Source organism: Podarcis muralis, chromosome 16 (assembly GCF_964188315.1).
Source record: "Podarcis muralis chromosome 16, rPodMur119.hap1.1, whole genome shotgun sequence".
Taxonomy (NCBI): domain Eukaryota; kingdom Metazoa; phylum Chordata; class Lepidosauria; order Squamata; family Lacertidae; genus Podarcis; species Podarcis muralis.
Genome location: NC_135670.1, coordinates 37,772,436 through 37,798,416, shown reverse-complemented (window position 1 = coordinate 37,798,416; position 25,981 = coordinate 37,772,436). Strand labels below are relative to the sequence as shown.

At 45.9% G+C, this 25,981-nt stretch overlaps 1 protein-coding gene and 1 long non-coding RNA gene across 3 annotated transcripts; one reads left to right on the top strand and one right to left on the bottom strand.

The window, feature by feature from the left end:
* Positions 1-474: 474 nt before the first annotated feature.
* Positions 475-21,946, bottom strand: LOC114586410 (anaphase-promoting complex subunit 5). Of its 2 annotated transcripts, none has more exons than XM_028709817.2 (17): positions 21,638-21,946; positions 20,830-20,909; positions 18,134-18,243; positions 16,957-17,152; positions 15,364-15,430; positions 14,683-14,784; positions 13,571-13,761; positions 12,161-12,242; positions 11,247-11,336; positions 10,629-10,810; positions 10,140-10,275; positions 8,245-8,319; positions 7,106-7,227; positions 5,406-5,513; positions 3,428-3,575; positions 2,682-2,844; positions 475-2,260 (listed from the first exon to the last, which is right to left on the bottom strand). In XM_028709817.2, exons 1-17 carry the CDS (start codon positions 21,839-21,841, stop codon positions 2,046-2,048), a joined length of 2,271 nt encoding a protein of 756 aa, XP_028565650.2. In that variant the 5' UTR covers positions 21,842-21,946; the 3' UTR covers positions 475-2,045. The 2 variants fall into 2 exon arrangements, with proteins under 2 accessions (XP_028565650.2, XP_077776104.1); XM_077919978.1 differs by lacking the exon at positions 21,638-21,946 and adding an exon at positions 21,339-21,513.
* A 67-nt stretch (positions 21,947-22,013) lies between these two features.
* LOC144325746 (uncharacterized) lies at positions 22,014-25,820 on the top strand. The gene is made up of 4 exons (XR_013390936.1): positions 22,014-22,081; positions 22,617-22,766; positions 24,550-24,704; positions 25,147-25,820. It is a non-coding gene; the product is annotated as an uncharacterized LOC144325746 (long non-coding RNA).
* Positions 25,821-25,981: the final 161 nt, after the last annotated feature.

Sequence of the window (25,981 nt, the reverse complement as noted above, 5' to 3'; positions counted from 1 at the left end):
TGTGTCTATCCTGTGTGTGGCCCCTCCTCTCCCTCCCAGCGAGAGCCAGCAGCTCCCCTGATCAGGTCATTCAAGCACACATGGCATTTTACAACTCTCACCCCTATAAATTCTTTATTCCCATTTTGCTGATGGGAGAGATGAGGCACAGATGATTTCCCAAGGCCGTCCATTGAGGATTTGAACCCGTCTTGCACAAACACAACATGATCCATTGGGTAAACACCCTCTCGCTGTTATGTGGTCATGGCAGGAACTGTGGCTCTGAGCTGGATACGAAGACTGCATATATGTAAATGGAAAGGGCACCGACACAGAGGACCTGCAACAATATGTGGTAACGTGGAACACTTCTGTTCAGGGTTCTAGCAAGCCAGTTACCCCATCTGCCAGGATACTCCATTCCATTCCACCCACCCCACCTCGCTCAACAGTTTAGCATCTTGTAGTCACCAGGGATTGACAAATCTGCCATTTTCAGGTCTCTCTGTTTTCTATTTTTCCTATCTTCAGTTTTCCACATTTCCACAGCAATTTCTTTTTTAAAAAATCATGAAAATTTCTCAACAATTTAATGTGAATTTCTCCTAATAAACACTTTTTTTTGATGCAGCTTTGACTTACATGCACATTTTTGCCAGCTATCTTCACTAATACATTCATTTTTATGTAGTTTCCCCCAATATATGTATTTTTGTAAACATTTTTGGGTTGAGCTTCCGTCTCAAGGCGATTTACACACAATTAAAAACACAAAAGCAACAAGTGCATTTAGAAGATTAAAACCATGGCGAAGACCCATTTATCCAGCTGGAAAAGGCTGCTGGAACAAAAATACCTTTGACTCTTTCCAGGAAGTAAAGATAATGAGTGCTTGTTGTATCTTGAGGGGAAAGCTATTCCATACAACAGCAGCAGCCGCACTGAAAGCCCTGCTCAGAGTTTCTGCAGAGCAGGCTTCTGAGATCTCTGGAACTAGCAAGAGAAACTCTCCTGCCGACTGCAGCCACCTACTGGGTGTATAAGGGATAAGGCAGTCTCTCAGGTAACCTGGTCCCAAGCTGTACAGGAACTTTTAAGTCAGTATCAACACCTTGAACTTGGCTTGTTAGCAAACTGACAGCGATGCAATCCCCGTAAACAAGGCAAATATGCCCCAACAAGCAACCAAGTCACGGCGTTCTGCACCAGCAGAAGTGCCCAGATCAGTCCCAAGGTAGCCCCACATAGAGCACACTGTAATGTCAGTATACTTAGGATACATAATGTTTAAACTATTGTGGTGAAGCTGAGGTTGCTTTTGTTCATGTGGTTTCAGATCTCTTGAGACATCCACGAGAGCTAGAAATTTTGTTCTTTTCCTCAGAAGCTGGTGAGGATGGCATGCTGTGTGTAACCTAGAAGTATTTTAAGAAAGTGACCGTACTGCGTCCAAGCCAGGCATACAGGCTCTTAGTCCTTTCTGAGCCAACCACTTCTGTGTTTCCAAACACAGGGGAGGCGGGGAGAAGTCCCACACTTTATGAAGAAATTGCACAATTCGCAAGTAAGTCGCCAATTAGCTGCCCACACAACTAACCTTTTGTGTTCCTAAAGCCTACTTTCCCTACAATGGAGCCACTTGTAAAGCCAAATGCTCAAGTCTCAGCTGCAAGAAGAAGGGGGGCAGGAAATCCCCAAGCAAACCATGAATTGCAGCCAAAGCGAAACATATTTCAGGGCAGACAGAAACATCCTTCTTTGTAGCAAGAAAAAACCCCAAAACCTACAACTTTATTGGTACTGATTTCCAAATGCTGAGGATTGCACAGAACAAGAGACATATAATAATAAACGGAAGGAGGTGGGGGAGAAACTCCAGATGTTTTGGACTACCGCCTCATCAGCCCCAACCCAAACATGAGGACAGCACCAGTCTCGGAAAGGCTGCTGCAGAGGAACGGATTAGGAGGCAATCTATTTGAGAGTTCTCTTGCACAAGTCCTGCTGAAGCGGAACGGCGCTGAGCCCTGTTGTTCTGGAGTGAGGCCCTCTGCTCAAAGGGCTCATTTGAAGGCGTTGATCAAGGGGACCCCCCGCGCAGGGAGCTCCTGGTGCAGCTGGCGGAAGAGCATGGCACACTGGTTCCTCTCCTGGGCCTTGCCAAGGCTGTGGAACAGCCTGGCCTGGAGATAAAGGACATCCCGGAGCTGCTCCTTACTGTCCACCTTGGCAAAATAGGTTTTGGCTTCGTTGAGGTTCAGGATAGCTGACTCCAGAGCTGTCAAAAAAGAGCAAAGTTTTCCTTCTGCTGCTTAAACATTTGCCTGTTTGTTTCATAAAATCCATATATTGCCCAACTGTTAAAAAAACACCCCCCTCCTCAAAGATCAAACAGTGAAATATATTAAAATGCAGTTGATTAAATAGATTATAAAGCCAGCTGCCTATCTGGGCCTTCAGCATTCTGCCTGAACCAAGCCTCCACCAGCCACGCCTCTCCTTGGCCCTGCTCCGTCCCCTTCCCATATCACTTCCCTGGCCGGACTGTGGCCCTGGATGGAGGACGGAGGATGGTATGTGTACCCAAGAGATGCCCTTGAAGGCCTGTGCCTCTTGGGCTGAGTCCTCCCACCCGCAATATATCGTTCCACTCACATGCCTATGGAATAGAGATGAGAAGGTGCACGGAGAGTTATTACCTTCCGCCTTCTTCTGAGGAGGGTAGGAGGCAGCAGAGGCGACCTGGCACTTGGCCACCAGGAAGATGGCGGCTCCTTTGTCCAGCACTGCCCCGTGAGCCAGGATGGGCTCGATCGCCATGTGCAAAATGCTCAGCGCTTGCTCGGGAATGCCAAGGATTAGCTGGAAGGGAAGCGGGAGCCCCCCAATGTCAGGCAGAGATCATCACCTGCTGGTTTAGATTTCGCTTTGCTGAATTAGGTATTGTGTAGAAGTTAAAGAGGGGTTTGGGGAACTTGTGACGCTCCCAGATGTGAGTGGACTGCAATTACCTCCATCCCCAATGGCTGGCTGCGCTGGCCGGGACTGATGGGATTTGGAGTCCCAACTGCAGATTATGTTGGTGAACGGCTATTTTAGATCCCACATTCCAAGGTCATTCACTAAGCCCAAGTACAGGAGAATGAAATAAATGCCTATTATCCCCCCTTTTATTATAGATTCATATACATAAAAAATATATATTTATTTACAGATAAAAATAAGAACCCCTGAAAACATAGATAGAGCAATCATTTAAAAACAATTAAACACTGATAGATATATTAAACTTATATGGTAAGTTTTACCATTTCTTTTTGTGCATCGAACTTTAAATTGCAAGCCTCTTGGGGCAAGGGGCTGTCCCCTTACAGCACATTGACAGAACTGCATAAAGGAGCAGGAAGAACAAAGCAGGTACTGCTTGCACCTGTGCCAAAGATACCTGGGAGAAAGCCAAGTTGAGGATGGTTTCAGAGGCCAAGTACTGGAGGCGGTATTCCTGGGAGAGAGCCAGTGCCTGGAGCAGGACGGGCAGAGCTATTGTGTGGCACAGAGACCTCCAGTAGAGCTCAGCAATGGACAGGAGGACACTAAGTCATGCAGAGGGGAGCAAGGAAAGAAATACAACAGTGTGCGTAAGTAGAGGAGCGGGAAAATTCAACTCTTAGGAATGTAGGAAGCTACTGCCTATCAAGTCAGACCACTGGTCCCAATTGTCAAGTATGGCAGCAGGGGCTCTCCAGGGTTTCATAGAGCCACAGAATTTTAGAGTTGGAAGGGGCCCAAAGGGTCATCATCATCATAATAATTTATTATTTATACCCCGCCCATCTGGCTAGATTTCCCCAGACACTCTGGGCAGCTTCCAACACAATTTTAAATACAGTAATGCATCAAATGTTAAAAGCTTCCCTAAACAGGGCTGCCTTCAGATGTCGTCTAAAAGTCTGGTAGTTGTTGTTCTCTTTGACATCTGGTAGGAGGGCGTTCCACAGGGCGGGTGCCACCACCAAGAAGGCCCTCTGCCGGATTCCCTGTAACTTGACTTCTCACAGTGAGGGAACTGCCAGAAGGCCCTCGACACTGGACCTCAGCGTCCGGGCAGAACGATGGGGGTGGAGACGCTCCTTCAGCTATACTGGACCGAGGCCGTTTAGGGCTTTAAAGGTCAGCACCAACACTTTGAATTTTGCTCGGAAACGTACTGGAGTCCAACCCGCTACAATGCAGGAGATGCAGTCAAAGAATCCCCGACAGATGGCCCATCCAACCTCTGCTTAAAAACCTCCAATGAAAGAGAGTCTACAAATTCCAAGGTAGTCCATTCCACTGTGGAACAGCTCCTACCAGCAGAAAGTTCTTCCTGAGGTTTAGTTGGAGCTTGAAGCCACTGGTTTGGGTCCCACCCTCTGGAGCAGGAGAAAACAAGCCTGCTCCATCCTCCACGTGACAGCCCTCCAGATATCACCTCTCCTCTTCTCCAGGCTAAACATACCCAATTCCCTCAACTGTTCTTCATAAGGCTTGGATTCCAGACCCTGGACCATCCTAGTGAACCTCCTTTACATACCTTCCAGCTTCTCAGCTGGGAACTGGACACAGGACTCCAGGCTGGGTCTGACCAAGGCAGGATAGAGTGGTGCTATTAGTTCCCTTGATCTAGACCAGTGCTTCACAAACCTGGGTCCCCAGCCAATGTTGGACTACAACTCCCATCATCCTTGACCACTGGTCCAGCCAGCTAGGGATGATGGGAGTTGTAGTCCAACAACAGCTGGGGACCCACATTTGAGAAGCACTTTCAGAGAGGAGACATATCTATTCCTACCTAGGGGTGCTGGGAACGGAATCCAGGACCTTCTGCCTACAAAGCAGGTGCTTTACTACTGAGCCACAGGCCCTGCCCAGCACTTGAGGCTGGTATTATAGCCCCACCCCTTCTTGCAGGAAATGGAGAGAATAAAACAGAGGAAGCAGTGTGAAAGGAAGCACACTACAAGAGATCTGAAGTGATTTACAACCAGAATAAAAAAAATTAAAAATGCACAAGGATTTTATTCTTATTTTTAAAATAAATATAAAATATAATATAAAGTCTGAAGTGATTTACAAGCAGAGTAAAAAAACAATAAAAATACACGAGCATGTTTATAATGTAATCAAAATACTGGTGCTGCCCAAATGCCAGGAAAGCAAAACATTACTTGTTAGTGCTGAAATGAGGGCTGCCCTGATAGCAGGTGGGCCTCCCTGGGGAGAGCATTCTGCATGCGGGGAGCTGCTGCAGGAAAGCCCTGTGAGCTTCCCCCAGGCCCACGAAAGAGAGAGGGGCCACCCACGCAAGAGGCCCAGCAGGACCCCCAGCCTCGCCCCACGGCTGCAGGGCACTTAGAAGGCCCCCAGGGAAACTCAATGCTTACCTGATCACCATCTCGGTGTTCTTAATTTTCTGGCAGTGAATCAGGAGCTTCTGCAGGAGTTTGTGCGCCTCAGACATTTGATTCTGCGCTTTAAGCAGGATGGCTTTTCTGGAAGACAGAATCCCAGGAGCCCCCAAAATGGAGTCTGAAGCACCTCCAATTTGCAGTGATTTCAAGTGCTCAAAATCTCTTCCCTCAATATCAAAGTGCTTATTTTTGGCTGGATCAAGTGTAAGATTTTATTTACTTGTATCCCACATTTTAGCGCCTTACTGTCACCAGCCACTAAAAACAATAACCAAATAAATAAATTCATGTTCTTTTAAAAATATCTGGGAATTTAAATTTCTGTGGTTTAATTTATGTTTAAATTTTTGTATGTTATTTGTTTTTTATCACAGTAAGCAGCTTTGAGACCTAGATGATGAAAAGCAGGATATAATTTTTCAAAATAAAATACAGACTTCTAACAGTTTAATGCAAAGAATGGATTGCAATGAAGTGTCATTAGTTTCTGATTCAACCTTAATGCAGGGGCTCCAAAACTGTGGTCTGCAAGTTTCATTCAGGTGGCCTATGGTGTGTCCATATTATATATTCATAGTGGTTTTTAATTGCATTTTAATTGCTTCTTTTATTTTTATTTATTTTATTTATTAAATTTATATACTGCCCTTCATCCAAGGATGAGTTTACAGTATAAAAACACAAAAATTCATAACATAATAACAAACAAACAAAAAACCCCTCCCCCACCAACGCATCTGAAAGAGCACAGAACTCGGCAAGGCAAAAGTCACCTCGTCATGGCAAGTGCCAACTGGCATCGGGCAACAGACTTTTCAGAAAGGGGGAGTTAGAAATTGTTTGCTTTCCCTCTATTTATGGGCTCACGGGTGGCATCCTGCCCTAACCAGAGCATTCACACTGCGGGCCCAGAGCAGCATGGTATGCAGAACGCAGCTTGCTCAGACGCTGCCGAGGGAGGGGGGCACGCAGAGGGGCAGGAAGGCCCAGGCCCAATCTCTGGCAGCACCGCCATTTTACAAAGGATTGGGTGGCAAGCGAGGAAAGACTGCCTGAGCTCCAGAAGAGCTGCTGCCAGCCAGAAAAGACAATACTTGGCTAGGGAGACAAATAGTAGAACTTGCTCCATCTAGCTCAGTCATACATGCACTGACTGGCAGCAGCTCTCCAGGGTTTCCCACAGGGGTCTTGTGCAGCTTCACCTGGAGACGCCAGGGATTGAACCTGGATCCTTCTGAACAGAGTAGGTGGTCTGCCACAGATCTGTGGCCTTGCCTTTAGGGAATAAGGAAGCATCCTAGTTATGTTTCTCTCTCTTCTTAAAAGAAGCAAGTTTTCACAAGCTCTTAGGGCTGTACGATGGATAGTGAAACATCCAGGACTGGCAGTCCATGCACTCAACGGCTGAGGGCCAGTGAGGCTTTTCCCAACTCATGCGGTAAAGCATTACTAATGCATGTACAAAATGTCTTACACACACACACACACACACACACACACATATATATATATATTCTACAGTATAACAGTGGGAAAAGCTAGCACAAGTAGAAAGAAAGAAAGAGGAATACAATGCCTTATCCCACAGGCATTTTAATCCCATGTTAATGCTAATCCCGTTTCAAGGGGACATCAGAAGAGGCCCTTGTTCCTGCAGGTTTGTGATCTCTTACCTGTAAACCCCCTCAATGCTATTCAGGGCTGTAATCCCAGCCACCAGGGAGCCAGCAACATGGTATTTGCCATCGTTCATAGCTCTGTCAAACTGGATCTTCTGGTCAAACAGCATCCACAGCTGGACAAGAACATTTCCAGATCAGGTTAAAAAGAAACAGGACAGGAGTCTTACTTACACACACACCTCATAAATATATGACATGCCAACTTCATACAGGTATATATATTACAGAGGTAGTAACATTTCAGGGTCTGCTTTCTTTGGCCTGACACAAATCAAAGGGTGCTGTAGCCAAGATGGCCATGACAGAACCCAGAGGATGGGGTGCTTGCTTTAGCAGAAAGGGTCAGGTATTGTTATCCTCCAGGATGCAGTCGTCTGGCGTTACCGGTGTCACGTCCATGCACCCGGAAATCCTTTCCAATATTCCTGGATCAGGCGGCATCTCTTTTTCCAGTTCACTCATCCCTGCAGTCCCCTCCCTGTCCATTTACTGAAGGGAGTCTTTCGTCCAAGTCCTTTTCTTAACCATGTGCTGCGTGGAAAAGGACTTCCTCTTGCCTGCCCTGAATCTCATGCCAATCACCTTCCTTGGAGGACCAAGGAGAGAAGGAGAATCACTTTTCTTTCTTCACACCATGGATAATGGCATCACTTGCCCTAACCCTTATCTCTAAAACTAGGGCAGAGGAACCTGTGGCTCCTCCAGATGTTGCTGGATTGCACCTCCCACCTTCCCTGAGCACTGGCCATGCTGGCAGGGGCTGGAGGGAGATGGGAGCCCAACAGCATCAGAGAGGCACCATGTTAGCCTTTTTTCATCAGGTGAGCTGCTCCAGATCCCTGGTCACATTTTGGATAGGCTTTTACTTTTCACCTTTTCCGCTCGTCTTTCTTCAGCTGTACATTAGCCTTTTGAGATGTGGGAACCAGAACTATTCTCACTCAAGTCTGCAGAGAGCTTCCTCCAGGTGAAGCATGAGAATTTAAGAGGTTAGGAAGGCCCACCAAATCCTCGGCACAGCACTGTTCAGAAATGCTACCCAAAGCAAGCTGAGAGTGCTTCTTCCCTATGTCATAAAAAAGATAAGTCTCTGCTCCCAAGGAGCTTACAGTCCAAACATTGGGCCTCACCTGTGCATGCTGACTGTTGGGAGGAAATCTCTCTTTCAGGTGCTTCAGTATTTCAGAGGCTGCTGTAAAATAGCCCTGACACAAACATACACAGAAAGACAAGACTGAAGTAAATGTTCAAGAAATTGGTTCTCAAAATAGAAACCTTGATGTCTATAGGAACTCCAAGAAAAATATAAGATTTGGGGAACAATCCTCCTAAGGCTAAGTGCTTTTAAGTCACATTGATTTCAACAGAAGTGAGAACTCTCTCACTGAAAGAGCCCTAACAGAACTTGCCTTTGACTGGACTCTGTCCTTGACTATTTATTTGATTTCTTTTTTATTTCCTAACCTGCCTTTTTGCCATGGTACACAAAGCAGTTTACAAGAAAAATAGAAAATATAAAATGCCCCAAAATGAAACAGCCTGAAAATAAATAACTGATTAACACACCCTTAACTGATTTGAAGAGGTTTGGTGTGTTTTTTCTTTTCATAGTATGGCCTACTTTGTCAGATGCAGAAATGGAACATTTAAAATGGTTTTACCCAAGCAGGAGCAGTAGAACCTTCTGGGACCAGGGAACTATTCTCCATTAGACTCACTTTTTCAGGTGGAACCCCCAAAGCACATCATGGCTATACTTGGGCAGTCATGGAAAGCTATGAAACATACGACACTTGCATGAGTATCCAACCAGAGAGTTCACTTGACAAGGGGACTCCACAATGGGCAAGTGTCATCAATTGGCTAACGTCAAGGTGGTGGGGTCTGATGGGAGCTGCTCTTTCCCAGAATGGGAAACCGAGAACCCATCCACATCTTGGAAGTGGGCACCATCCATTGGTGTCCTCCATGGACTGTGCAACAGCTGAATTGATTGGTGGGTGGGATAGTAGTGCCACAAGGAGAAAAAGCAACCCTACTGGATGAGGTGGGAAAGGGGGTGGGGCCTAGGGATGATTGAAAAGGCCTGGAAGTCTGACAGACAAGGGAGGCAAGCAAGCATGCTCGCAGCAGATTCAGATGATACCCTGAATATATATTATTAGACTTTATCTTAGGGCTACCATATGTCCGGACAACATTTGGGCTCAACAACTTTCGGGGTGTCCTGGTTTTTACTTTTTGAAATATGACAACCCTACATTATCTATACTGATAGCAGCTCCCATTCACCAAATGGCCCTAGGGTGGATTACAAGGCCATCACAACTAAAATCAAAACAAGACTTTTAGTAAAACTGTAATACAGTCATACCTCGGGTTATAGATGCTTCGGGTTGCACGATTTCAGGTTGCGCACCAAACCCAGAAGTACCGGAATGGGTTACTTCCGGGTTTCGGCGCTTGTGCATGCGCAGAAGCGCTAAATCACGCTTTGCGCATGTGCAGAAGCGCCGAATCGCAACCCGCGCGTGCACAGACACAGCGCTGCAGGTTGCGGACGCTGCGGGTTGTGAACGTGCTTCACACATGGATCATGTTCGCAACCCAAGCGTCCACTGTATTAAAAACCACAGAACGAAACAATAACAGTATTAACAAAACAGCAAAAGGCTGATGAAAAAAACTGAGCAGTGAGGAGAAGCCCAGGGGGTGACAGATAATTCCTAGGTCTCTGAGGCTTTGGCACATCTTGTCCTCTCTCTTCCAGGAGCTAAAAGCTGGAGCAAAAGCTCTCTCTAGCAGCAAAGGGGTGACTTTTGAGGGCTAAAGACAGCCAGAGACTTGCTCTCCTCGTTTAAAAGCCAAATTTCTCCTTGGTCTTCCCAGAGCCTTTTAGAACCAAGGTGCTGCTTCAGGGGAAGAGTGACCTCTCCCTCCAGCCTCCAGGAAGAAAAAGAACTGCCAGTTATAGAGCAAATGACTGCGTGGAACCAGAGCATGCAGTCTCACACACACCACCCACCTGCTCCGCGTGTAGTTCTGCCAGGTGGCACAGCACCACAGCAAACGATTTGGTGTTGTTCTGCTGCACGCCCACGTTCACGGCCTCCAGGCTGTTCATGCTCAGCAACATCTGGGCTTGTTGGAGGGCCATGGTGCTAAGGCAAGAGGAAGATTTGAGCGCTGAAGGATGATAGCCACAGACCCTGCACCTCGGGCTATGTGCAGAAGCATCTCATGTACTTTGCAGCAAAAAATAAAATAAAATCCTTTGCCAGCAATTTTTTTTAAAAAAATTATTATTATTTGCATGTTCCCTTTTTATTTTATTTTTGCAGAGTTTATTTCAGTTCTGCTGGTTGTGGGGATGACAGAGAAACTTTGTAGAGCGATGAATTACCAGGAAGCCTAAGTCTGTGGCCAATACCACATTCAGCAGCCTTTCCACATTCCTGCAGAATCAGGGCATGTGGCAGGCAGGCGCAGGCAGATGGATAAGGGTCTGCTCTACCTGCGACCGTACAGTCTCCAAATGGCCGTCTTTTGGGCAATGCTGATGTCAATGAGTTCGGACAAGCTGTGTTTCCAGTGCAAGAGGTCGGAGTCCTTTAAGGCGCCCATTAGTTTGTTGGCAGTCTTCCCCGCAAAAGCTCTTTGCTGAACCAAGGACTGGATCCCCAGGGAAGCTAAATACTAGGAGAAAGGAACAAAATAAACAAAGCCACAGAATTTGAAAAGGGAAGCAATCAGTCAACGAGAGCCCCAAGCAAACGACAAGAGCCAAGCTCGCAGGGCCAGAGTTTGGAGAAGGGAGGCAGCCCAGCGGCAGAGTGCCTGCAGGAAGTCCCAGGTTTAGTCCCTGGCATCTCCAAGGTGTGTTTGGGGGAGCAACTGGGAACAGGGTGCTTTTGGGTGTGTCATCCCAGTTACAGAACCTTCTCCCAGGGAGGGTTGCAGCTCAGCATCCAATGGATTTTTAAAAAGGGGAAATCTGCTGTGATTGCCCTTTACAGTTGTAAAAACTGCAGTTTTGCTTATTGCTAACAGCCCTTAGCACATTTAATCCAAGGGCTGCGTAAAATGGTTATAATGACAAAGGAATGGATAAATAAGGGTTGGAGAGACATACCGGCAATCCAAAATAGACGGCTTTCTTCACAGAGTGCTCCAAGAGCACACAGCTGTCCGACCTTTTCTGCTCCAAGATGTACAGCCAGCTCTGGAAAGTGAAGAGTGAAGGGGGGGAATGAATGTTGCATAATAGTTTAAATCAGTCTTCCATAACTTGGTACCTTCTAGATGCTTAGGAGTACAGCATGTGCTGGCTGGAGCCAACGAGAGATGTAGTCCAAAACATTAGGAGGACACCAGGTTGGGGAAGGCTGGTCCACAGACACAACAGAGGAGGAGTAGATTCTTCTCTTTTATAGATGCCTGCAAACTGCCTTTCAGGAGTCAAGCATGCCAAAAGTGAGCCTCACATTAAGAATGGATGCCAGTGGACCACAAATCAATGGGACCCACAGAGTTATGGTCATAGGTTTCGACAGTGGTTGATGATGCTTCTGATGTTTCACAGCTTTCAAGTTTTTATTCTGCCATTGAGGCAGGAATCTTCTCTCTCTGATTGGTGCCATTAAAGGGGAAGGAAAACCTATAAAAGCCAAGGCATTTGCCAGTAAAGATTTGAGAACAGAGTGCAGTGTTCAAATGGTTAAAGAATACAGATTGAGCAAAAGAATGCTTTTACATAGCCATACTTGTTACGGCCAGAGCCAGCTGGAGGCAAAAAATCAGCTTTTAAAACCTAACAAGTCAATTGTTTTCTTCCTTTTTTAAACTAGATGTAACATGGGCTGGATGGAAACAACAGATCACAATTTTAAGCCGTTTAGTAAAACCAGCCAAGATTTTTGTAGACGTGCAGCCTGTCCGAACCTCAGAGTTTATGGCAAATAGGGTCAGCATCTGTGAAGGCACCAGTAATGGAAAGGAAGTGAGCAACAGCTCTGTCACACCAGCTGAAAGCTTCCATCATCTTACCAGGCAATGCTGCAGGCAGACGTGGTCATTGGACTCCTGAGCGATCCGGATAGCTTCCTGAAGGGCGAGCTCAGCCTGCTGGCTACAGTCAAAGGAAACACAGAAGTAGCCAAGAATCTCTTCATGCAGACTCATCCAACAATGAGATGTTACAGGCAGGGAGGTGGAAAAACCCAGGGGTCTGGTAGGAGCAGGGCCTGGAACCGTCAGGGGCCAAAAAGATCATATCCCATTGTTGATCCCCCACCCCTCCCAGTGGACTTCAGGGTTAGCACTAAGTAGAATCTTGATGCTAAGAGCTGGGGGGGGGGGGGAGCACTTCTGATCCACAGTACACTCTGGGACCTTTGCACGGAAATGCAACCACAGTGCAAGGGGTCAGCTCCGGAAGGCAGAAGCAGGAGTGGTAGCAACAGCAGCTGGGAAAATAGGCCAAGGGACCGGCTGGATATGTCTGTGTGGAGATCAGCATCAAGAGAGAGAAGACAATCCCTCTTCCCCCACCGGCACGCTAAGGTCCCCCCTTCTCCCTCCTTGGCTCATTGAAAAAGTGGCTGGCTCTCAAGTCTTGCTGGGGGCTCAGGGGGTGAGTTGTGCATCGTGTTTTAGAGAAACGTTCAGTCTCAGCTGATTCATTTTCAGCACAGAAAGGAAAAGAACAAGTGAGCGAGATAACCACTTCTTTTGTGTTAAAAACGTTTCATCCATTACTGGAATGACAAAGTTCAGGACACATCCTTAATCAGAGCAATCCCGTCAGTTACTGTTTATTTGTATAACCACATTTCATATCAATTTTTTCAATATTACTGAATGAAACTCAGTGAGTCTGGGTTGCATCCAGCTAGGCCACGCTCACTGTGGACCCACAGAAATCAAAGGAGTCAAGTCAAAGTCTATTCATTCAATGGGCCCACTCAAAGGCTGACTTCACTGAACAAATCCTGTTACTCATGTTTCCCTCCATTAAAACGATGGTGATGGTTTTCTTTCCAATTTCCTATTACTATTTTATTCTTTACCATCATCTTATCACTACAATTTTTAGTTTATTTTGTTTTATTTGTTTGCAGTTACCATTACCGCTAAGGAAGGGAACTATAAGAGCTTACCATATTGCATACCTGACCTCCCTGGAACCCGCTTGTGCAAACATCCTTACCTTCTGAAGGTGGCATGCTGAGAGGGCCTTCTTCTCCTCCCCCCAAAAGGCAGAGAGCTTTTAAGTGCTCCGCCTTGCTTACCAGGCAAGTGCTGCTCAGCAAAGGGGCTCTGAGATGCCTTTGTGAGATCTTGTGGGACCGTCTTGAGTTCACATGAGATCTCTCAGAGGGAAAGCAGCAATGTGGCAGATGGGGAAAGAAGGTCTCATGCCAATTTGTGCAGCAGGAGGAACACGAAGCAACTCACTAGTGACCAAAGCGGCAGTGCAGCGCAGCCAAGTTGAGAGCTGCGTATCTCAGGCTCCGCCCGCAGCCTTCATCGCCGTTGCTTTTGCTTTCTGCGCCGGTGAGAATCAAGCGGTCAAAGTAGTGAAGGAGACTGTGTGTTGAACTGAAGACATCTTGGACCCGAAGGCCGTTCAAGTAGCTTAAATAATGCTGGAAGTGAAAACAGCAGCAAACAACAGCTTGCGAGTGATCAGAGGCAACTGCAATGGCCACATTGAACACAGATTTAGCACACAGTAATTTGGGACGCGGGTGGCGCTGTGGGTAAAACCTCAGTGCCTAGGACTTGCTGATCACAAGGTTGGTGGTTCGAATCCCCGCGGTGGGGTGAGCTCCCGTCGTTCGGTCCCAGCTCCTGCCCACCTAGCAGTTCGAAAGCACCCCTAAGTGCAAGTAGATAAATAGGTACCGCTTTATAGCGGGAAGGTAAACGGCGTTTCCGTGTGCGGCGCTGGTGCTGGCTCACCAGATGCCGCTTAGTCACGCTGGCCACGTGACCCAGAAGTGTCTCTGGACAGCGCTGGCTCCCGGCCTCTTGAGCGAGATGAGCGTGCAACCCTAGAGTCGGACACGACTGGCCTGTACGGGCAGGGGTACCTTTACCTAATTTGGTGAAAGGTTGCGAGGTCACCCAATGATAAATCTAGGGGCCATGAGGCCAAGAATCTGGTGGGCTAATTTCAAACCACAGTACTTTCCACTTTCCTTAACACTGTGGCCCCAACCACATGCTCCTCTTTTTTCTGCCCATTCCCCCTTTCTCAATTTCCCACCCCCTCCTTCTTTCAGCATTCTGTACCAATTCCCATTGCTTTCCCAGGTGCCCTACCTTTCCCAGCTTCTAATTTGTTGAGACATTCTTCTTCTCTGTATGCCCTCCTTTAGAAACAAGGCACCTCAACCAACGACAGCTCTGCTGCCTGACCTGCCCAGGACATACTAGCTCAGCCAATGATGGTCAGAGATGTCACTAAAACTGTTACCAGTGCTACCAACACCAAACTGCTGAGTGTGCTACAGTACAGATTACACCAGACTGCCTGGGGGGGGGGGGGGCCAAACCAAACTTACCGCTTCAGCAAAATCTGAGTTAAATTTTAACAAGCTGTTCAACTCCTTTTGCAAAGCTGCTGGAGAGAGAGCTTTGGTCTCATCATTTTTCAATAAAGATGCCTGGAATTAAATTAAAAACCTGTCACTTGAGCAAGCAGACAAAGACAAGCATGAATTTGCTGGGATTAAAAACCATTTAAATTTATTATCACCACAGCAACAGAATTCCTTCCATATCAAGAAGAAAAAGGTGGTTGACAGCATGTTTACAAATTGCCATGGAGAGATTTAGCCAAAGCTTTGTTAGGCTACACTCAAAAGAGAGGCTCTTGCTAATTTGATTACGAGAAATGAAAAGCGGGCTTAAGGGATTCAAGCAAGAATGGCTCTCAAACATACCTTTCATTCTAGCATCCAGATGTCAATGCAACTGAACTCAAAGGCTGGGATCCAAAGCCCTTTGAAATTTTCAATCACATCAATAATATATTTTACTTTAAAAACTGTTTCAGAATTCCAACAGAGTGAATAGGTATTAAGGTGTGAGGAAACAGGACAGACCTCACATGGCATTTTAAAGACACTAAGAATGGAGCACGTCTGGGGATAACCAGGTGCCACCATGGAAAAGCCCCCCTCCCCAGCAGCCACACCTTTAGCTCACCCGACTGGCAGGTTTAAGAATAACTATTAACTTACCTGTTGAGATAGGAAGTATTCTGCTTGCTTCTGTGACAGCGGGCTATTGCAAGATATTTCTTCCTCCCTTGAGACAGAGCAAAAGACCCACTGTAAAATTCCTTCAGAATTCTAGCCTGCTAATAATTACAAGACCAAAGAGGCTGAAATGGCTTTTCAATATGCTCAGCCTATTGAATCATAAATGAAGAAGTCCTGGGGGTCAAACACTACTTCTGGCCTGAACCACTCACTCACTCATTTTCAGCCCCTCATTTGCAATATGGGTGTAATATAGACAACCTCTATGTCTTCCCAGGGCTGTATAAAAGATTGAGATAATGTGTCTTAAGGAGTGGGGGGAGGTGGAAAATGAGCTCAGAGATACAGCACGTTTTGCATGAGGAAGATCCTAGATTCAGTTCCTGGCATTTTCTGTTAGAAGGATCTAGTCATAGATGATGGGAGAGACCTTTTCTCAAGATTTTGGATGGATTTGCTGTGCCAATTAATGGTTCCTCATATCTTGGGGAAAGGGGACAAGTGAGGTGAGGCAGGGTTCTGTCCTGGGCCTGTTGCTGTCCAATATCCTTATAAACGACTTGGAGGAAGGAATTGAAGGGAAGCTCATCAAATGTGCAGATGACACAAAGCTGGGAGGGATAGCTAATGCCACAGAAGACAGAACTGGGATTCAAGATGGCCTTAACAGATTAGAGAACTCGGCCCAAACTAACAAAATGCATTTCAATTGGGACAAATGTAAGGTTCTGGAAGAACCAGCTGCACCAATATAAGATGGGCGATATCTGGCCTACCAGTAGTACCTGTGAAAAGGACCTAGGAGTCTTAGTAGACCACAAGCTTCATGTGAGTCAGCAGTGTGATGCAGCAGCAAAAGGGGCTAATGCTCTTCTAGGCTGCATTAACTGAAGTCAAGTCTGACGTTCTAATCAAGGGAAATTATAGTCCTGCTCTATTCTCCCTTGGTCAGACCACAGCTGGAGTACTGTGTCCAGTTCTGGGCGCCACAATTTAAGAAGAATATGGACAAGCTACAATATGTGCAGAGGAGGGCAACCAAGGTGATCAAGAGTCTGGAAACCAAGCCTAATGAGGAACAGTTGAAGGAATTGGGTATGTTTAGTCTAAGTGTGAGATGAGATATGATAGCCATCTTCAAATATCTAAAGGGCTATCACATGGAGGATGCAGCAAGCTTGTTTTCTTCTGCTCTGGAGGCTACGGCCCGAACAAGTTACAAGAAAGAAGATTCCAACTAAACACCAGGAAGAACTTTCTGACAGTAAGAGCTGTTTGACAGTGGAACAGACTCCCATGAGAGGTGGCTGACTCTCCTTCCTTGGAGATTTGAAAGCAGAGACTGGATGGCCATTTGTCATGTATGATTTAGTTGAAATTCCTGCACTGCAGGGGGTTGGACTAGATGACCCTCAGAATCCCTTTCAACTCTACAGTCCTGTGATTCATGTGGCTGTGCTGGCAGCAGCTGATGAGAACTGGGAGGACACCAAGCTGACAAAAGCTGCTAGAAGGATTTATTTATCAAAGCAGGGCAGAGACAAGTTTTAGAAACAAATCTTAGAAGCTTACCTGAGAGGCCCATCAAATTCATCTTTCTCCATCTTCCCTTCCAGCTCCCCACAGTGGGTCAGCTCCATCTCAGTCTCGTCTCCTCCGCTTGTCTTCTCATCATTTTGGAAGTACTGCTGAAGAGCCGTGTAAAGCTTGTACACTTGGCTGAATGAGAGCTTGTTGTACGCCAGGATCATGTGGCGCAGGAACAAGCCTACAGAGAGAGGGGGGAGGGATCTGTTTCTTGGAGTGTATTAAGATGTCTTGATCTCCATCAAATCCTGCAGTACCCACTCACACCACTATGGGGAGACAGTCCTTATAACCAAGATAAGCGTACTCCACGCTAAAAAATTTTTTAATCACATGGCCAAATAAACTCTAATTTTGCACTCTGGATGAATGCTACAACTTAAGCAAAGCAAATCCACTTTGTTTTGCATAGCTTGTTTTGGTCATGAATAGTGGTTAGGAGCTCGGTGGCTCACTGAACATGCAACTCCAATCACTAGAAACCATATTCAACCATACCACTGGCTTCTGAGATTTTAACTAACATTTCCCATCCACTTTTCTGTATATCTTCACAGGTGTAAGGATCAGAAACCAATACAGACTCAACTCATAGAGAACTGAATTCTTTGCTCTCCAGTTTTCCTTTACGCCCACAGACTTTCAGCAAATGTATAAACCCACCCATTCCTTTCTGACCTCTCTGCTAGCCACTCCTTTTATAGAGGAGTTTCCACTAAGACAGTAAAGAATTCTCAGACCTCCTCATCTCAAACCAAAAGGCTTCTTTTTCCTCTTTCTCCCTCACACAGGGTTTCCTCCATGGTCTCCACTAGTGAAAACATAAGTGAAAGGCTGCTTCTCACCTGACAAAAATTGGCACACTGAAGTCACTAATCAAAACCATGTTTTGTGCAACGTGCAGGTATTGGGAAACTGCAGCTTACTGGAGTTTTAAAAAACTATTATCACTGCAAAATATCATCAAATGTGATAAACTACAAATGACTCTTTGTAATGTTAGAAACAGCTTTACCTTGAGAATATGAGGAAAGTGAGAGAAACCATGCTTTCTTTCCCCTGCCCAGGAAAAAGAGGTGAGCACTCTGGACCCAGGACTCTGGAAGTCCCTAAGGATAGAGAGAGGCTCTCCAAGGTTTTTATATAATAAATGATACAGTACCTACAACGCTGGTTTTGTGAACTTCTGGCTCTGTTCCACTGAATGCCTCCGAAAGATCATCAAAGAATTGTTCCATATCTTTCAACTCCCCTCCTGCCATTAGCTTTATTCTGCAAGTGATACCACCACACAGAGTCAGATCATGTCCATCCAGCCCAGTTCTGCCTACTCACATTGGCTGAAGCTCTCCAGGAGTCTCAGGCACAGGCCCTTCCCATCACTTGCTACCTGATCATCTCAACTGGAGATGTCCTGGACTGAACCTGGGACCTTCTGCATGCAAACCATATGATAGTCCACCAAGCTATTGTCCTCTCCCCAAAGAATAGTGTGGGGAAAGGGGCAGGGGGCAGCATTCATTTAGAAAGTGGCGTTAAAATTAGATCAATCTGGAATTTCATTATTATTTTAAGAATTATGTGCCAAAGAACAGGGCCAGAAACAGACTAGGTTAAAAACAACCAGCTCAACAATCTGTATAATTTTCGGTGTTTACAGAGCACTTGGACGAGGATAATAAAATACTAGAAATGACACCATTACATCATGCTACTCTGTTAGTTTTTTTTATATTTATAGGTAGACAAGTTCTCCACACCTTTAAAGTCTATAAGCAAGCATTTGCAAAGAGAGCTTTATGTTGTTGTTTTTAAAAAGTTTCAAATAAATGACTTTTTAAAAAAACAAAAACTAGGTGTTATACAAATCTGTAGTCAGGATCCAAAGAACTACATAATTAACTCTATTATTAGAACTTTTTAAACAGTATTCTGAAAGTGAGTGATTTCCAAAGCAATTTGTGATATGACATGAGGGCAGTGATGTCTGTTTTCCCAAGACCATCCCACGGAACATGTGCCCACCAGAACCCTCAGAGTAGATATTTAGCTCCTCAACAATATGTCATTTTCTCCCAACAGAGGCCAAAATAAATTGTATAAGTCAATGTTCCAGTCCTTATTTTCATCTGCCCAAGGGGAGATCATTATGGGGGAGGGAGATTTCAGCTGGAACATATGTGGTGTCACTCCCCTCCCATAAGGCTTTTCTATAAAGGTTATACAAAGTCCTATACAAACAAATGCAACTGCTTCAAATTTTTAAAGGACAGGATATAAGCGATGTCTGGAGTGAACTAAACCCATCATACATATTCATAGTGAGTTCTAAATTCCAAGTGCCTATTCTGATGTAGCCAAAGAAGAACCATTCTTGCGTTAATTAGTATTTATTGTTGTGTATTAATCGCCTTCTAAAAATGTCCCAGTTCAATGTAGAAAATGTAACAAAAACATTTAAAAACAACAGATTACTTTAAATATAATACAAAATTAATACATATGGCAGAGACCTATTCATTCAACTGGGACAGCTTGAGAGAGTGGAGGGCTGTCAGGGCTTGCCAGGTGTTTTTGGCCCTTGGCCCTTTAAGTAGGCCTCACCCCAGACCAACAGGCAATGGCTCCTGAGGAGACCACAACTGGACATTCTCTGGAGACTCCAGCTGTGGGAGGAGGGAGGAGCACTTTCCATTAGCTGTCTGGTGGAAGAGAGGGAACCCTATTGCTGTGCCTTATGCAGAATGAGGGGGGGGGGGTATAAAAAGCCTTAGAGAACAGGATGAACATCCAGAGGAGGGAATAGGCTGGATGCCTAAACAAGGCGCGTCTACAGAGATATGGTTCTTGCTTCCCCACTGGAAGCTTTCTTCAGGCTGGGCCTAGACAGAGGCCACCACCCCCCACCCCGCCAAACACCTGGAGAGGCATAGAAGCCCTCAATTTCAGAATAAACCTGCCCCCTGTTGGAGGAGACCCTCCCCTGGAACCCTTAAGCAGCTCTAAGATTTGACTTGCTGGGATTTAGGACTGACTCCTGAGCGGAATGAACTAGAAAAGGGAGAGGGAGTGTTGGACACTCTGAAGAAAGAACTACAGTGGTACCTCGGGTTACAAACTTAATTCATTCTGGAGGTCCGTTCTTAACCTGAAACCGTTCTTAACCTGAGACGCGCTTTCGCTAATGGGGCCTCCCGTTGCTGCTACGCCGCCAGCGTGCAATTTCTGTTCTCATCCTGGGGCAAAGTTTGCAATCCGAGGTACTACTTCCGGGTCAGCAGAGTTTGTAACCCAAAGTGTTTGTAACCTGAAGCGTTTGTAACCCAAGGTACCACTGTACACTCAAGCAGACCCCTAGGAGAAGAGGCATCATCAAGCTTGGGTAAACCCCTCACACCCATGGTTTGCAGAAGCACACCTGCACATGATGGGGGATGGGAGGGGGGAACCCAAAGGTGGGGGGGGGGACTAAAAAGCAGTCCAATGAGGTTTGAGCATGCTGAGTGGCCTTGCAGTATTGACTGTTAAGGGCAGGGAGAGAGGGAGAGGCAGGAAAACTGGGCTGGAGAATTGATAGAATAGAGTTTCCTGGAAAATGGATTTGTTGGCTTACTGCATATTGAACCAGAACATTCTGCACTGCCCTTTGGTTTTCCTACTTGTTTAAAAAGCCACATTGCTCTGTTTCAGGTTACTTAGACAATGTGAACTTTAGAACAAAAGTCACTAAACCTACTACTATGTCAATTTATCATGTCCTTATCTACATACTTGTTTAATTCTGCTTGAAAAGTATTCAGGGTTAAGATTAAGAACTCTCATCTCAGTTATGCTTATGGAAAGAACAAATGAACTTACCTTATTTGAACAGAACTTGCTAAGTGAGGGCAGCATTCTTCAATAGCCTTAATCAAGCGAGACAGTGTCATATCAGGCCCCTAAATAAAGCACATGGAGAAACACGAAATAGTTAACAGCAATTTCTAGATGAAAACAAAAGTAAACTGTACCAGCCCCAACATCTATAGCCATCTTTACTACTACAGGAAAGAATGTGCCCAACTTTGATTGCTGCACTTGCACTACAAGAATTCCCAAGCTGGGTAATGAAGGAAAGAAAAGTCACGAATAGCTCCCTATGCATCCAAAGAACCCTACTGAAACTCGGCCTTCCTTGCAGCTATGAAGGTGCAGCAGCCCTGTCTTCTTCCCCTGGTCACTCTGGCACTGCCATCAAAGGCAGTCCTACTCCCAATGCCCATTCACTGTATCTCCAGTGAAGAGGGGCCAGGGAACAGAAGAACAGAAGAGCGCTGTCAGAGCTAAACAAAGGAAAACCCTGACACCTCCAGTTAAACCTAACCTACCTCACAGTGGTGTTGTGAGGGAGAGAGAACCATGCACACCACCTTGAGCTCCTTGGAGGATGAAGGTGGCATATCAATGCACACAAATAACAAACCACAAGCTTTCCCCGACGACAGTCCGCACGGGCATGAATCTGATGCCCCCGTGTATGTAGGTGTGTGTTGGATAATAAGCGGCGAGGAGAGAGAGGAATGAAGTGCATGAGGGACAGAGCTGAACCCGCGCCCGGCAGCGTGGCCACTCGCCCAAGTGCTGCCCCGGCCGACCCCCCCCCCCGACCCCCGCTTCCCTGCCCCACCTGCAGCAGAGGCAGCAGCAGCCGGTTGAGGCGCCGCCTCTCGAGCAGGCTGAGGTGCGGCCCGGCCCGGCCCAGCTCGCCGATCAGCACCAGCAGCGCCATCTTGTACGGAGTGACCCAGTCCTTGATGCCGAAGACGTTGGCGTGCACCACCCCGTTGGTCATCATGGGGTTGAAGTACAGGCTCTCGTGCACGCTGGCCATAGCGCCGCTCCCGGCTCAGCGGCGGGCACAGACCAGCGACGCACGCACGGGCAGCGCTGCGCAAACGCCGCCGTCACCCCGGCAACCGCGCCTTCGTCCCGAGCCGCTCCGGCGCGAAAAGCCCAGGAGCCAATCAGAGCGCGGCTCCAGTACGGCGTACTTCAGGGTTGAAGTGGAAACGCGGAGCGCGAAGTGGAAGGTTCCGCGTTGGTTTGGTTCCATGTCAGGGGAAAAGGAAAGGTATGTAAATAAATATAAAACTATAGCAGGGCTGTTCTGGCTTGGTCATTTACACAGAATGGAAGAGGTAGCCGCTAGGCAAACCAACTTTGTTGTTCTTTAGTCGTTTAGTCGTGTCCGACTCTTCGTGACCCCCTGGACCAGAGCACGCCAGGCCCTCCTGTCTTCCACTGCCTCCCGCAGTTTGGTCAAACTCATGCTGGTAGTTTTGAGAACACCATCCAACCATCTTGTCCTCTGTTGTCCCCTTCTCCTTGTGCCCTCCATCTTTCCCAACATCAGGGTCTTTTCCAAGGAGTCTTCTCTTCTCATGAGGTGGCCAAAGTATTGGAGCCTCAGCTTCAGGATTTGTCCTTCCAGTGAGCACTCAGGGCTGATTTCCTTCAGAATGGAGAGGTTTGATCTTCTTGCAGTCCATGGGACTCTCCAGAGTCTCCTCCAGCACCATGGCAAACCATCTATGCATTACAAATATGTCTACAAACATGACACAAAGTTTGGCAACAGCGACTCCGCCTGTGCTACTCTCTTGGAGACAACAGCAGTGCCTGGAGACAGGCAGTCAAGTTGTGTATCCACGGTAGTGACCAAAGGAGGAATGACCGCTGGGAGGAGCGCAGTGAAGAAGAAATGCCATGCTGCATCAGCACCAGCACAACCAGATACCTTCATCTGCCCAGCTAAGGTTGCCACCCGTCTTATATAATACAGGATTGCCCTGTATTTCAGTGTAAAATTCTAGGTCCTGTATTGAATCAATATAGGTCCTGTGTTCAATCAGTACAGGACACAGTTTGTCCTGTATGTCTGCTCTGCTGTGAGCGCTCTCTCTCTCTCTGCCCTAACTATATCAATACAGGATATAGCATTTTACATTGAAATATATTGAAGCAGAGAAGGGGATTCTGGATACTGACACCCTGCCCCCATGCTGCTTCTGTTGGAAAGGGGGCGTGGCTTAAACAGTCTTGTTGTCCCGCCCCTTCCCATTGTGCCCCGCCCCTTTCCCTGCAAGGGTTCAGGTGAGTGCAAAACGCCTTGGGGTGCAGCAGGCATTTTGGGGTGGGGGCTGGGGGAGGAGGCAATGCCAGGGGGAGGCAATGGAGGGGGAGATAGCAGGCAGGGAAGCTGTTGGGCAAAGAACCCCCCCCCCAAATGAAGGGAGGTGGGTGGGTACCCATTTCGAGTATTCCTAATAGCACTACAGAAATACAATTTCAACTGAATTTCCTGCATTCCAAGGGGGTTGGACAACCTATTTTTTAATAGGCTTAATTGGATTTGCTGCTTTTGTAACTGGATTTGTAATGCCTTTTAGTCAAATACAATAAATGATTGATTGATTGATTGATTGGTTGGTGAAAAAGTGCTTTTTGGCTGCAGAACATATTTCGCTTCCTGTTGAGTGTATTCCATTTGTAAATTGAGTCCCCTGCTGCTATGGGAAAGCACGTCTTGGTTTAAGAATGCTTTTGGTTTAACCCGGAACGGATTAAGTTTGAAAACCAAGGTACAACTGTATATTGAAATAAGTGTGTTGAATCAAAAGTCTTAACAAAACATCCTTAAACAATGAAAAGACAACAATCATTTCATTTCCTACACCCTTTCTTTTACACCACTGTAAATTGTAAAAAATAAATAATTGCTGTTTGCTATTTAGATCAATCCGTATAGCTCGTTGAGTAGAGCACGAGACCCTTAATCTCAGGGTCATCCTTTGAGCCCCATGTAGAGCAAAAGATTCCTGCAGGGGCTGGACTTGAAGACCCTTGTGGTGTAAAATAATGGAATGGAACACGCTCAACAGGAAGCGAAACATGTTCTGGATGCAAGGCAAAGTTCACAAACCAAAACACCTACTTCCACGTTTGCAGCGTTCTTAATCCAAGTTGTTCATAAACAAAGCTGTTCTTAAACCAAGGTACCACTATATAAGCGTCAATAGACTGACCTTTTTAATAGGAAGCTACTCTTTATGTTTCTAAGCAACTCTTTAACTTTCAATTAATTCACCAATTTTATAATGGCTCTTAGTACCATTAAATAATGCCTTACAGTGGTACCTTGGTTTATGAACTTAATCCGTTCTGGAGTCAGGTCTTAAACCAAAGTAGTCTTAAACCAAAGCAGCAGAAGGCAGAGAGGAGGGGGAAAGCAGCTGTAATCTGGAGCTGGGAACAAAGGGAAGGAGAAAAACAGCGCCAGTGAGAGACAGGTGTGTGAGAGCTCCAATAGTGAGCCAGATGTTGGAATGCAGGAAACATTATCTCCCAAAACTCTAGGATCTCAAAAGTGGCCATTTCACAGGAAAGATACCGGTAGAGAAGGTGGGGGCTTCTGTGCTGGGGAAGGGGGAGTAGCTCTGTCCAGGCAACTCCATCTTCTGGGGGACAATGAGTAGAGGAGCTCCATCCTAGTTTTTTGTTTTTTTAATTATTATTTTTTAAAATATTTGTATTTTTCAGATCCGACTATGCAACAGAAAATGAAAAAAAAAAAATGTTCCCCAGTATACTGTGTATCCCAAGGGAACACATTTTTTTGCATACCTCCAGCATATACATATCTATGTACATAGACATGTCATGTTCAATGCTATACATGTCATGTTCAATGCTATGTAAGTCACTTACATTTATACTCATATTGTACTACTTTGGCTATGTGCTTAATAAAATATTGAATTCTTGCATTCTGAAAAGCAAAATTATGGCAAAAAGTGGAAAACATGAATTGCAAAAAAACTAGAGTTTACAGAACAAAACCAACTTCAGATATGAAAGCACAACGAAATTAGGTTAGAACAACTGCAGGTGCCAATGCAACAAAAATTTTGTTTCCCAGTGTTATTTATTGTTGCTTGATACCTGAGCCTTGCTCCTCAGGAAATAGACTTGGCAATACCACCAGCTTATTTTTCCATAAGAAAATATAGTGTTCCTTTTGGCTGTACCAGAACAGCAAAGAGCAAATTTAACTCCAAGCTCTACAAAGATGGAATATATTCTTTTAAATGTACAGTTTAATATTTTTATTCTATTTTCTTTCATCCTGCTGTTCAGTCAGAAACGAGGAGACAAGTCCTGTCCTCAGGTTTGAAAACTAAATAAGACACCCGGCAGAAGGGATACTGAGGAAGAAAGTAGAGGAATAATAACTTTCAACAATGCCCAAGGCTTGAGATGTCCATAGGCAATCGTGTCTTGTATTTAGACAGAGCTGCAGCAACTGTCCCAGAAGCCCTTCATCCGAGCAAGTGGTGACTGGAACCTCTTTGTTTACTCTGGCACACATGATGACCTCAGTTGGAACAGCTGCTGTGGGACAGAACTGCCCCCCCCCTGCTTTGTCACATTGCAATTTCCACGATTCTCTGGGACATTGTTTTGTGGGGTCTTAGGAAAAGCCACAGAGCCCTGTTTTTGTCTCTCTCTTTTTTTGTTAGCCTAATTGATGCCATTTTGCTTCTGTAAAAAACTGCCTGCTTTGGAATTTAGGAGGATGAACCACAAATATGTGAAAACCAGGTAACGTTGCTAGGCGATTGCACCTCCCTCTGCCAGGCAACTCTCCCCTTCAAGGGTGTCCTGTTTTGATCAGCGCAAGGAACCTCGAAAGGGGGAATGCCTATAAAAAGTATGAACAAAGGCTATTTGGGGCGATTTCACCATCACACTGGTGAGTGTGGCTCTCCTGCTCTGTTTTACTCAGCTGAATAAACGAGTGATTATGGGAATCTCCTCTGTCTGTGGCATTTATTGGCTTTTCAGTGAACAAGACAGCTTGGGCCCAGTCAGCAAACCCCAACATTGCCTAATGCTATAATGTGCTATAAACTGCTTTGAGATTATTTTATTAAAAATATAAAGCAGTATAGAAATGAAAATAAGAGTAATT

Excerpts from the sequence above, each read along its gene's own strand:
- LOC114586410 (XM_028709817.2), bottom strand. The coding sequence starts at position 21,841 with ATGGCCAGCGTGCACGAGAGCCTGTACTTCAACCCCATGATGACCAAC. Across the intron at positions 10,276-10,628 it reads TGGAGACTGTACGGTCGCAG|CACCATGGCCCTCCAACAAG; the intron begins GTAGAGCAGACC and ends CTCTTGCCTTAG. Across the intron at positions 2,261-2,681 it reads TCCTCAGAAGAAGGCGGAAG|CTCTGGAGTCAGCTATCCTG; the intron begins GTAATAACTCTC and ends CTTTTTTGACAG.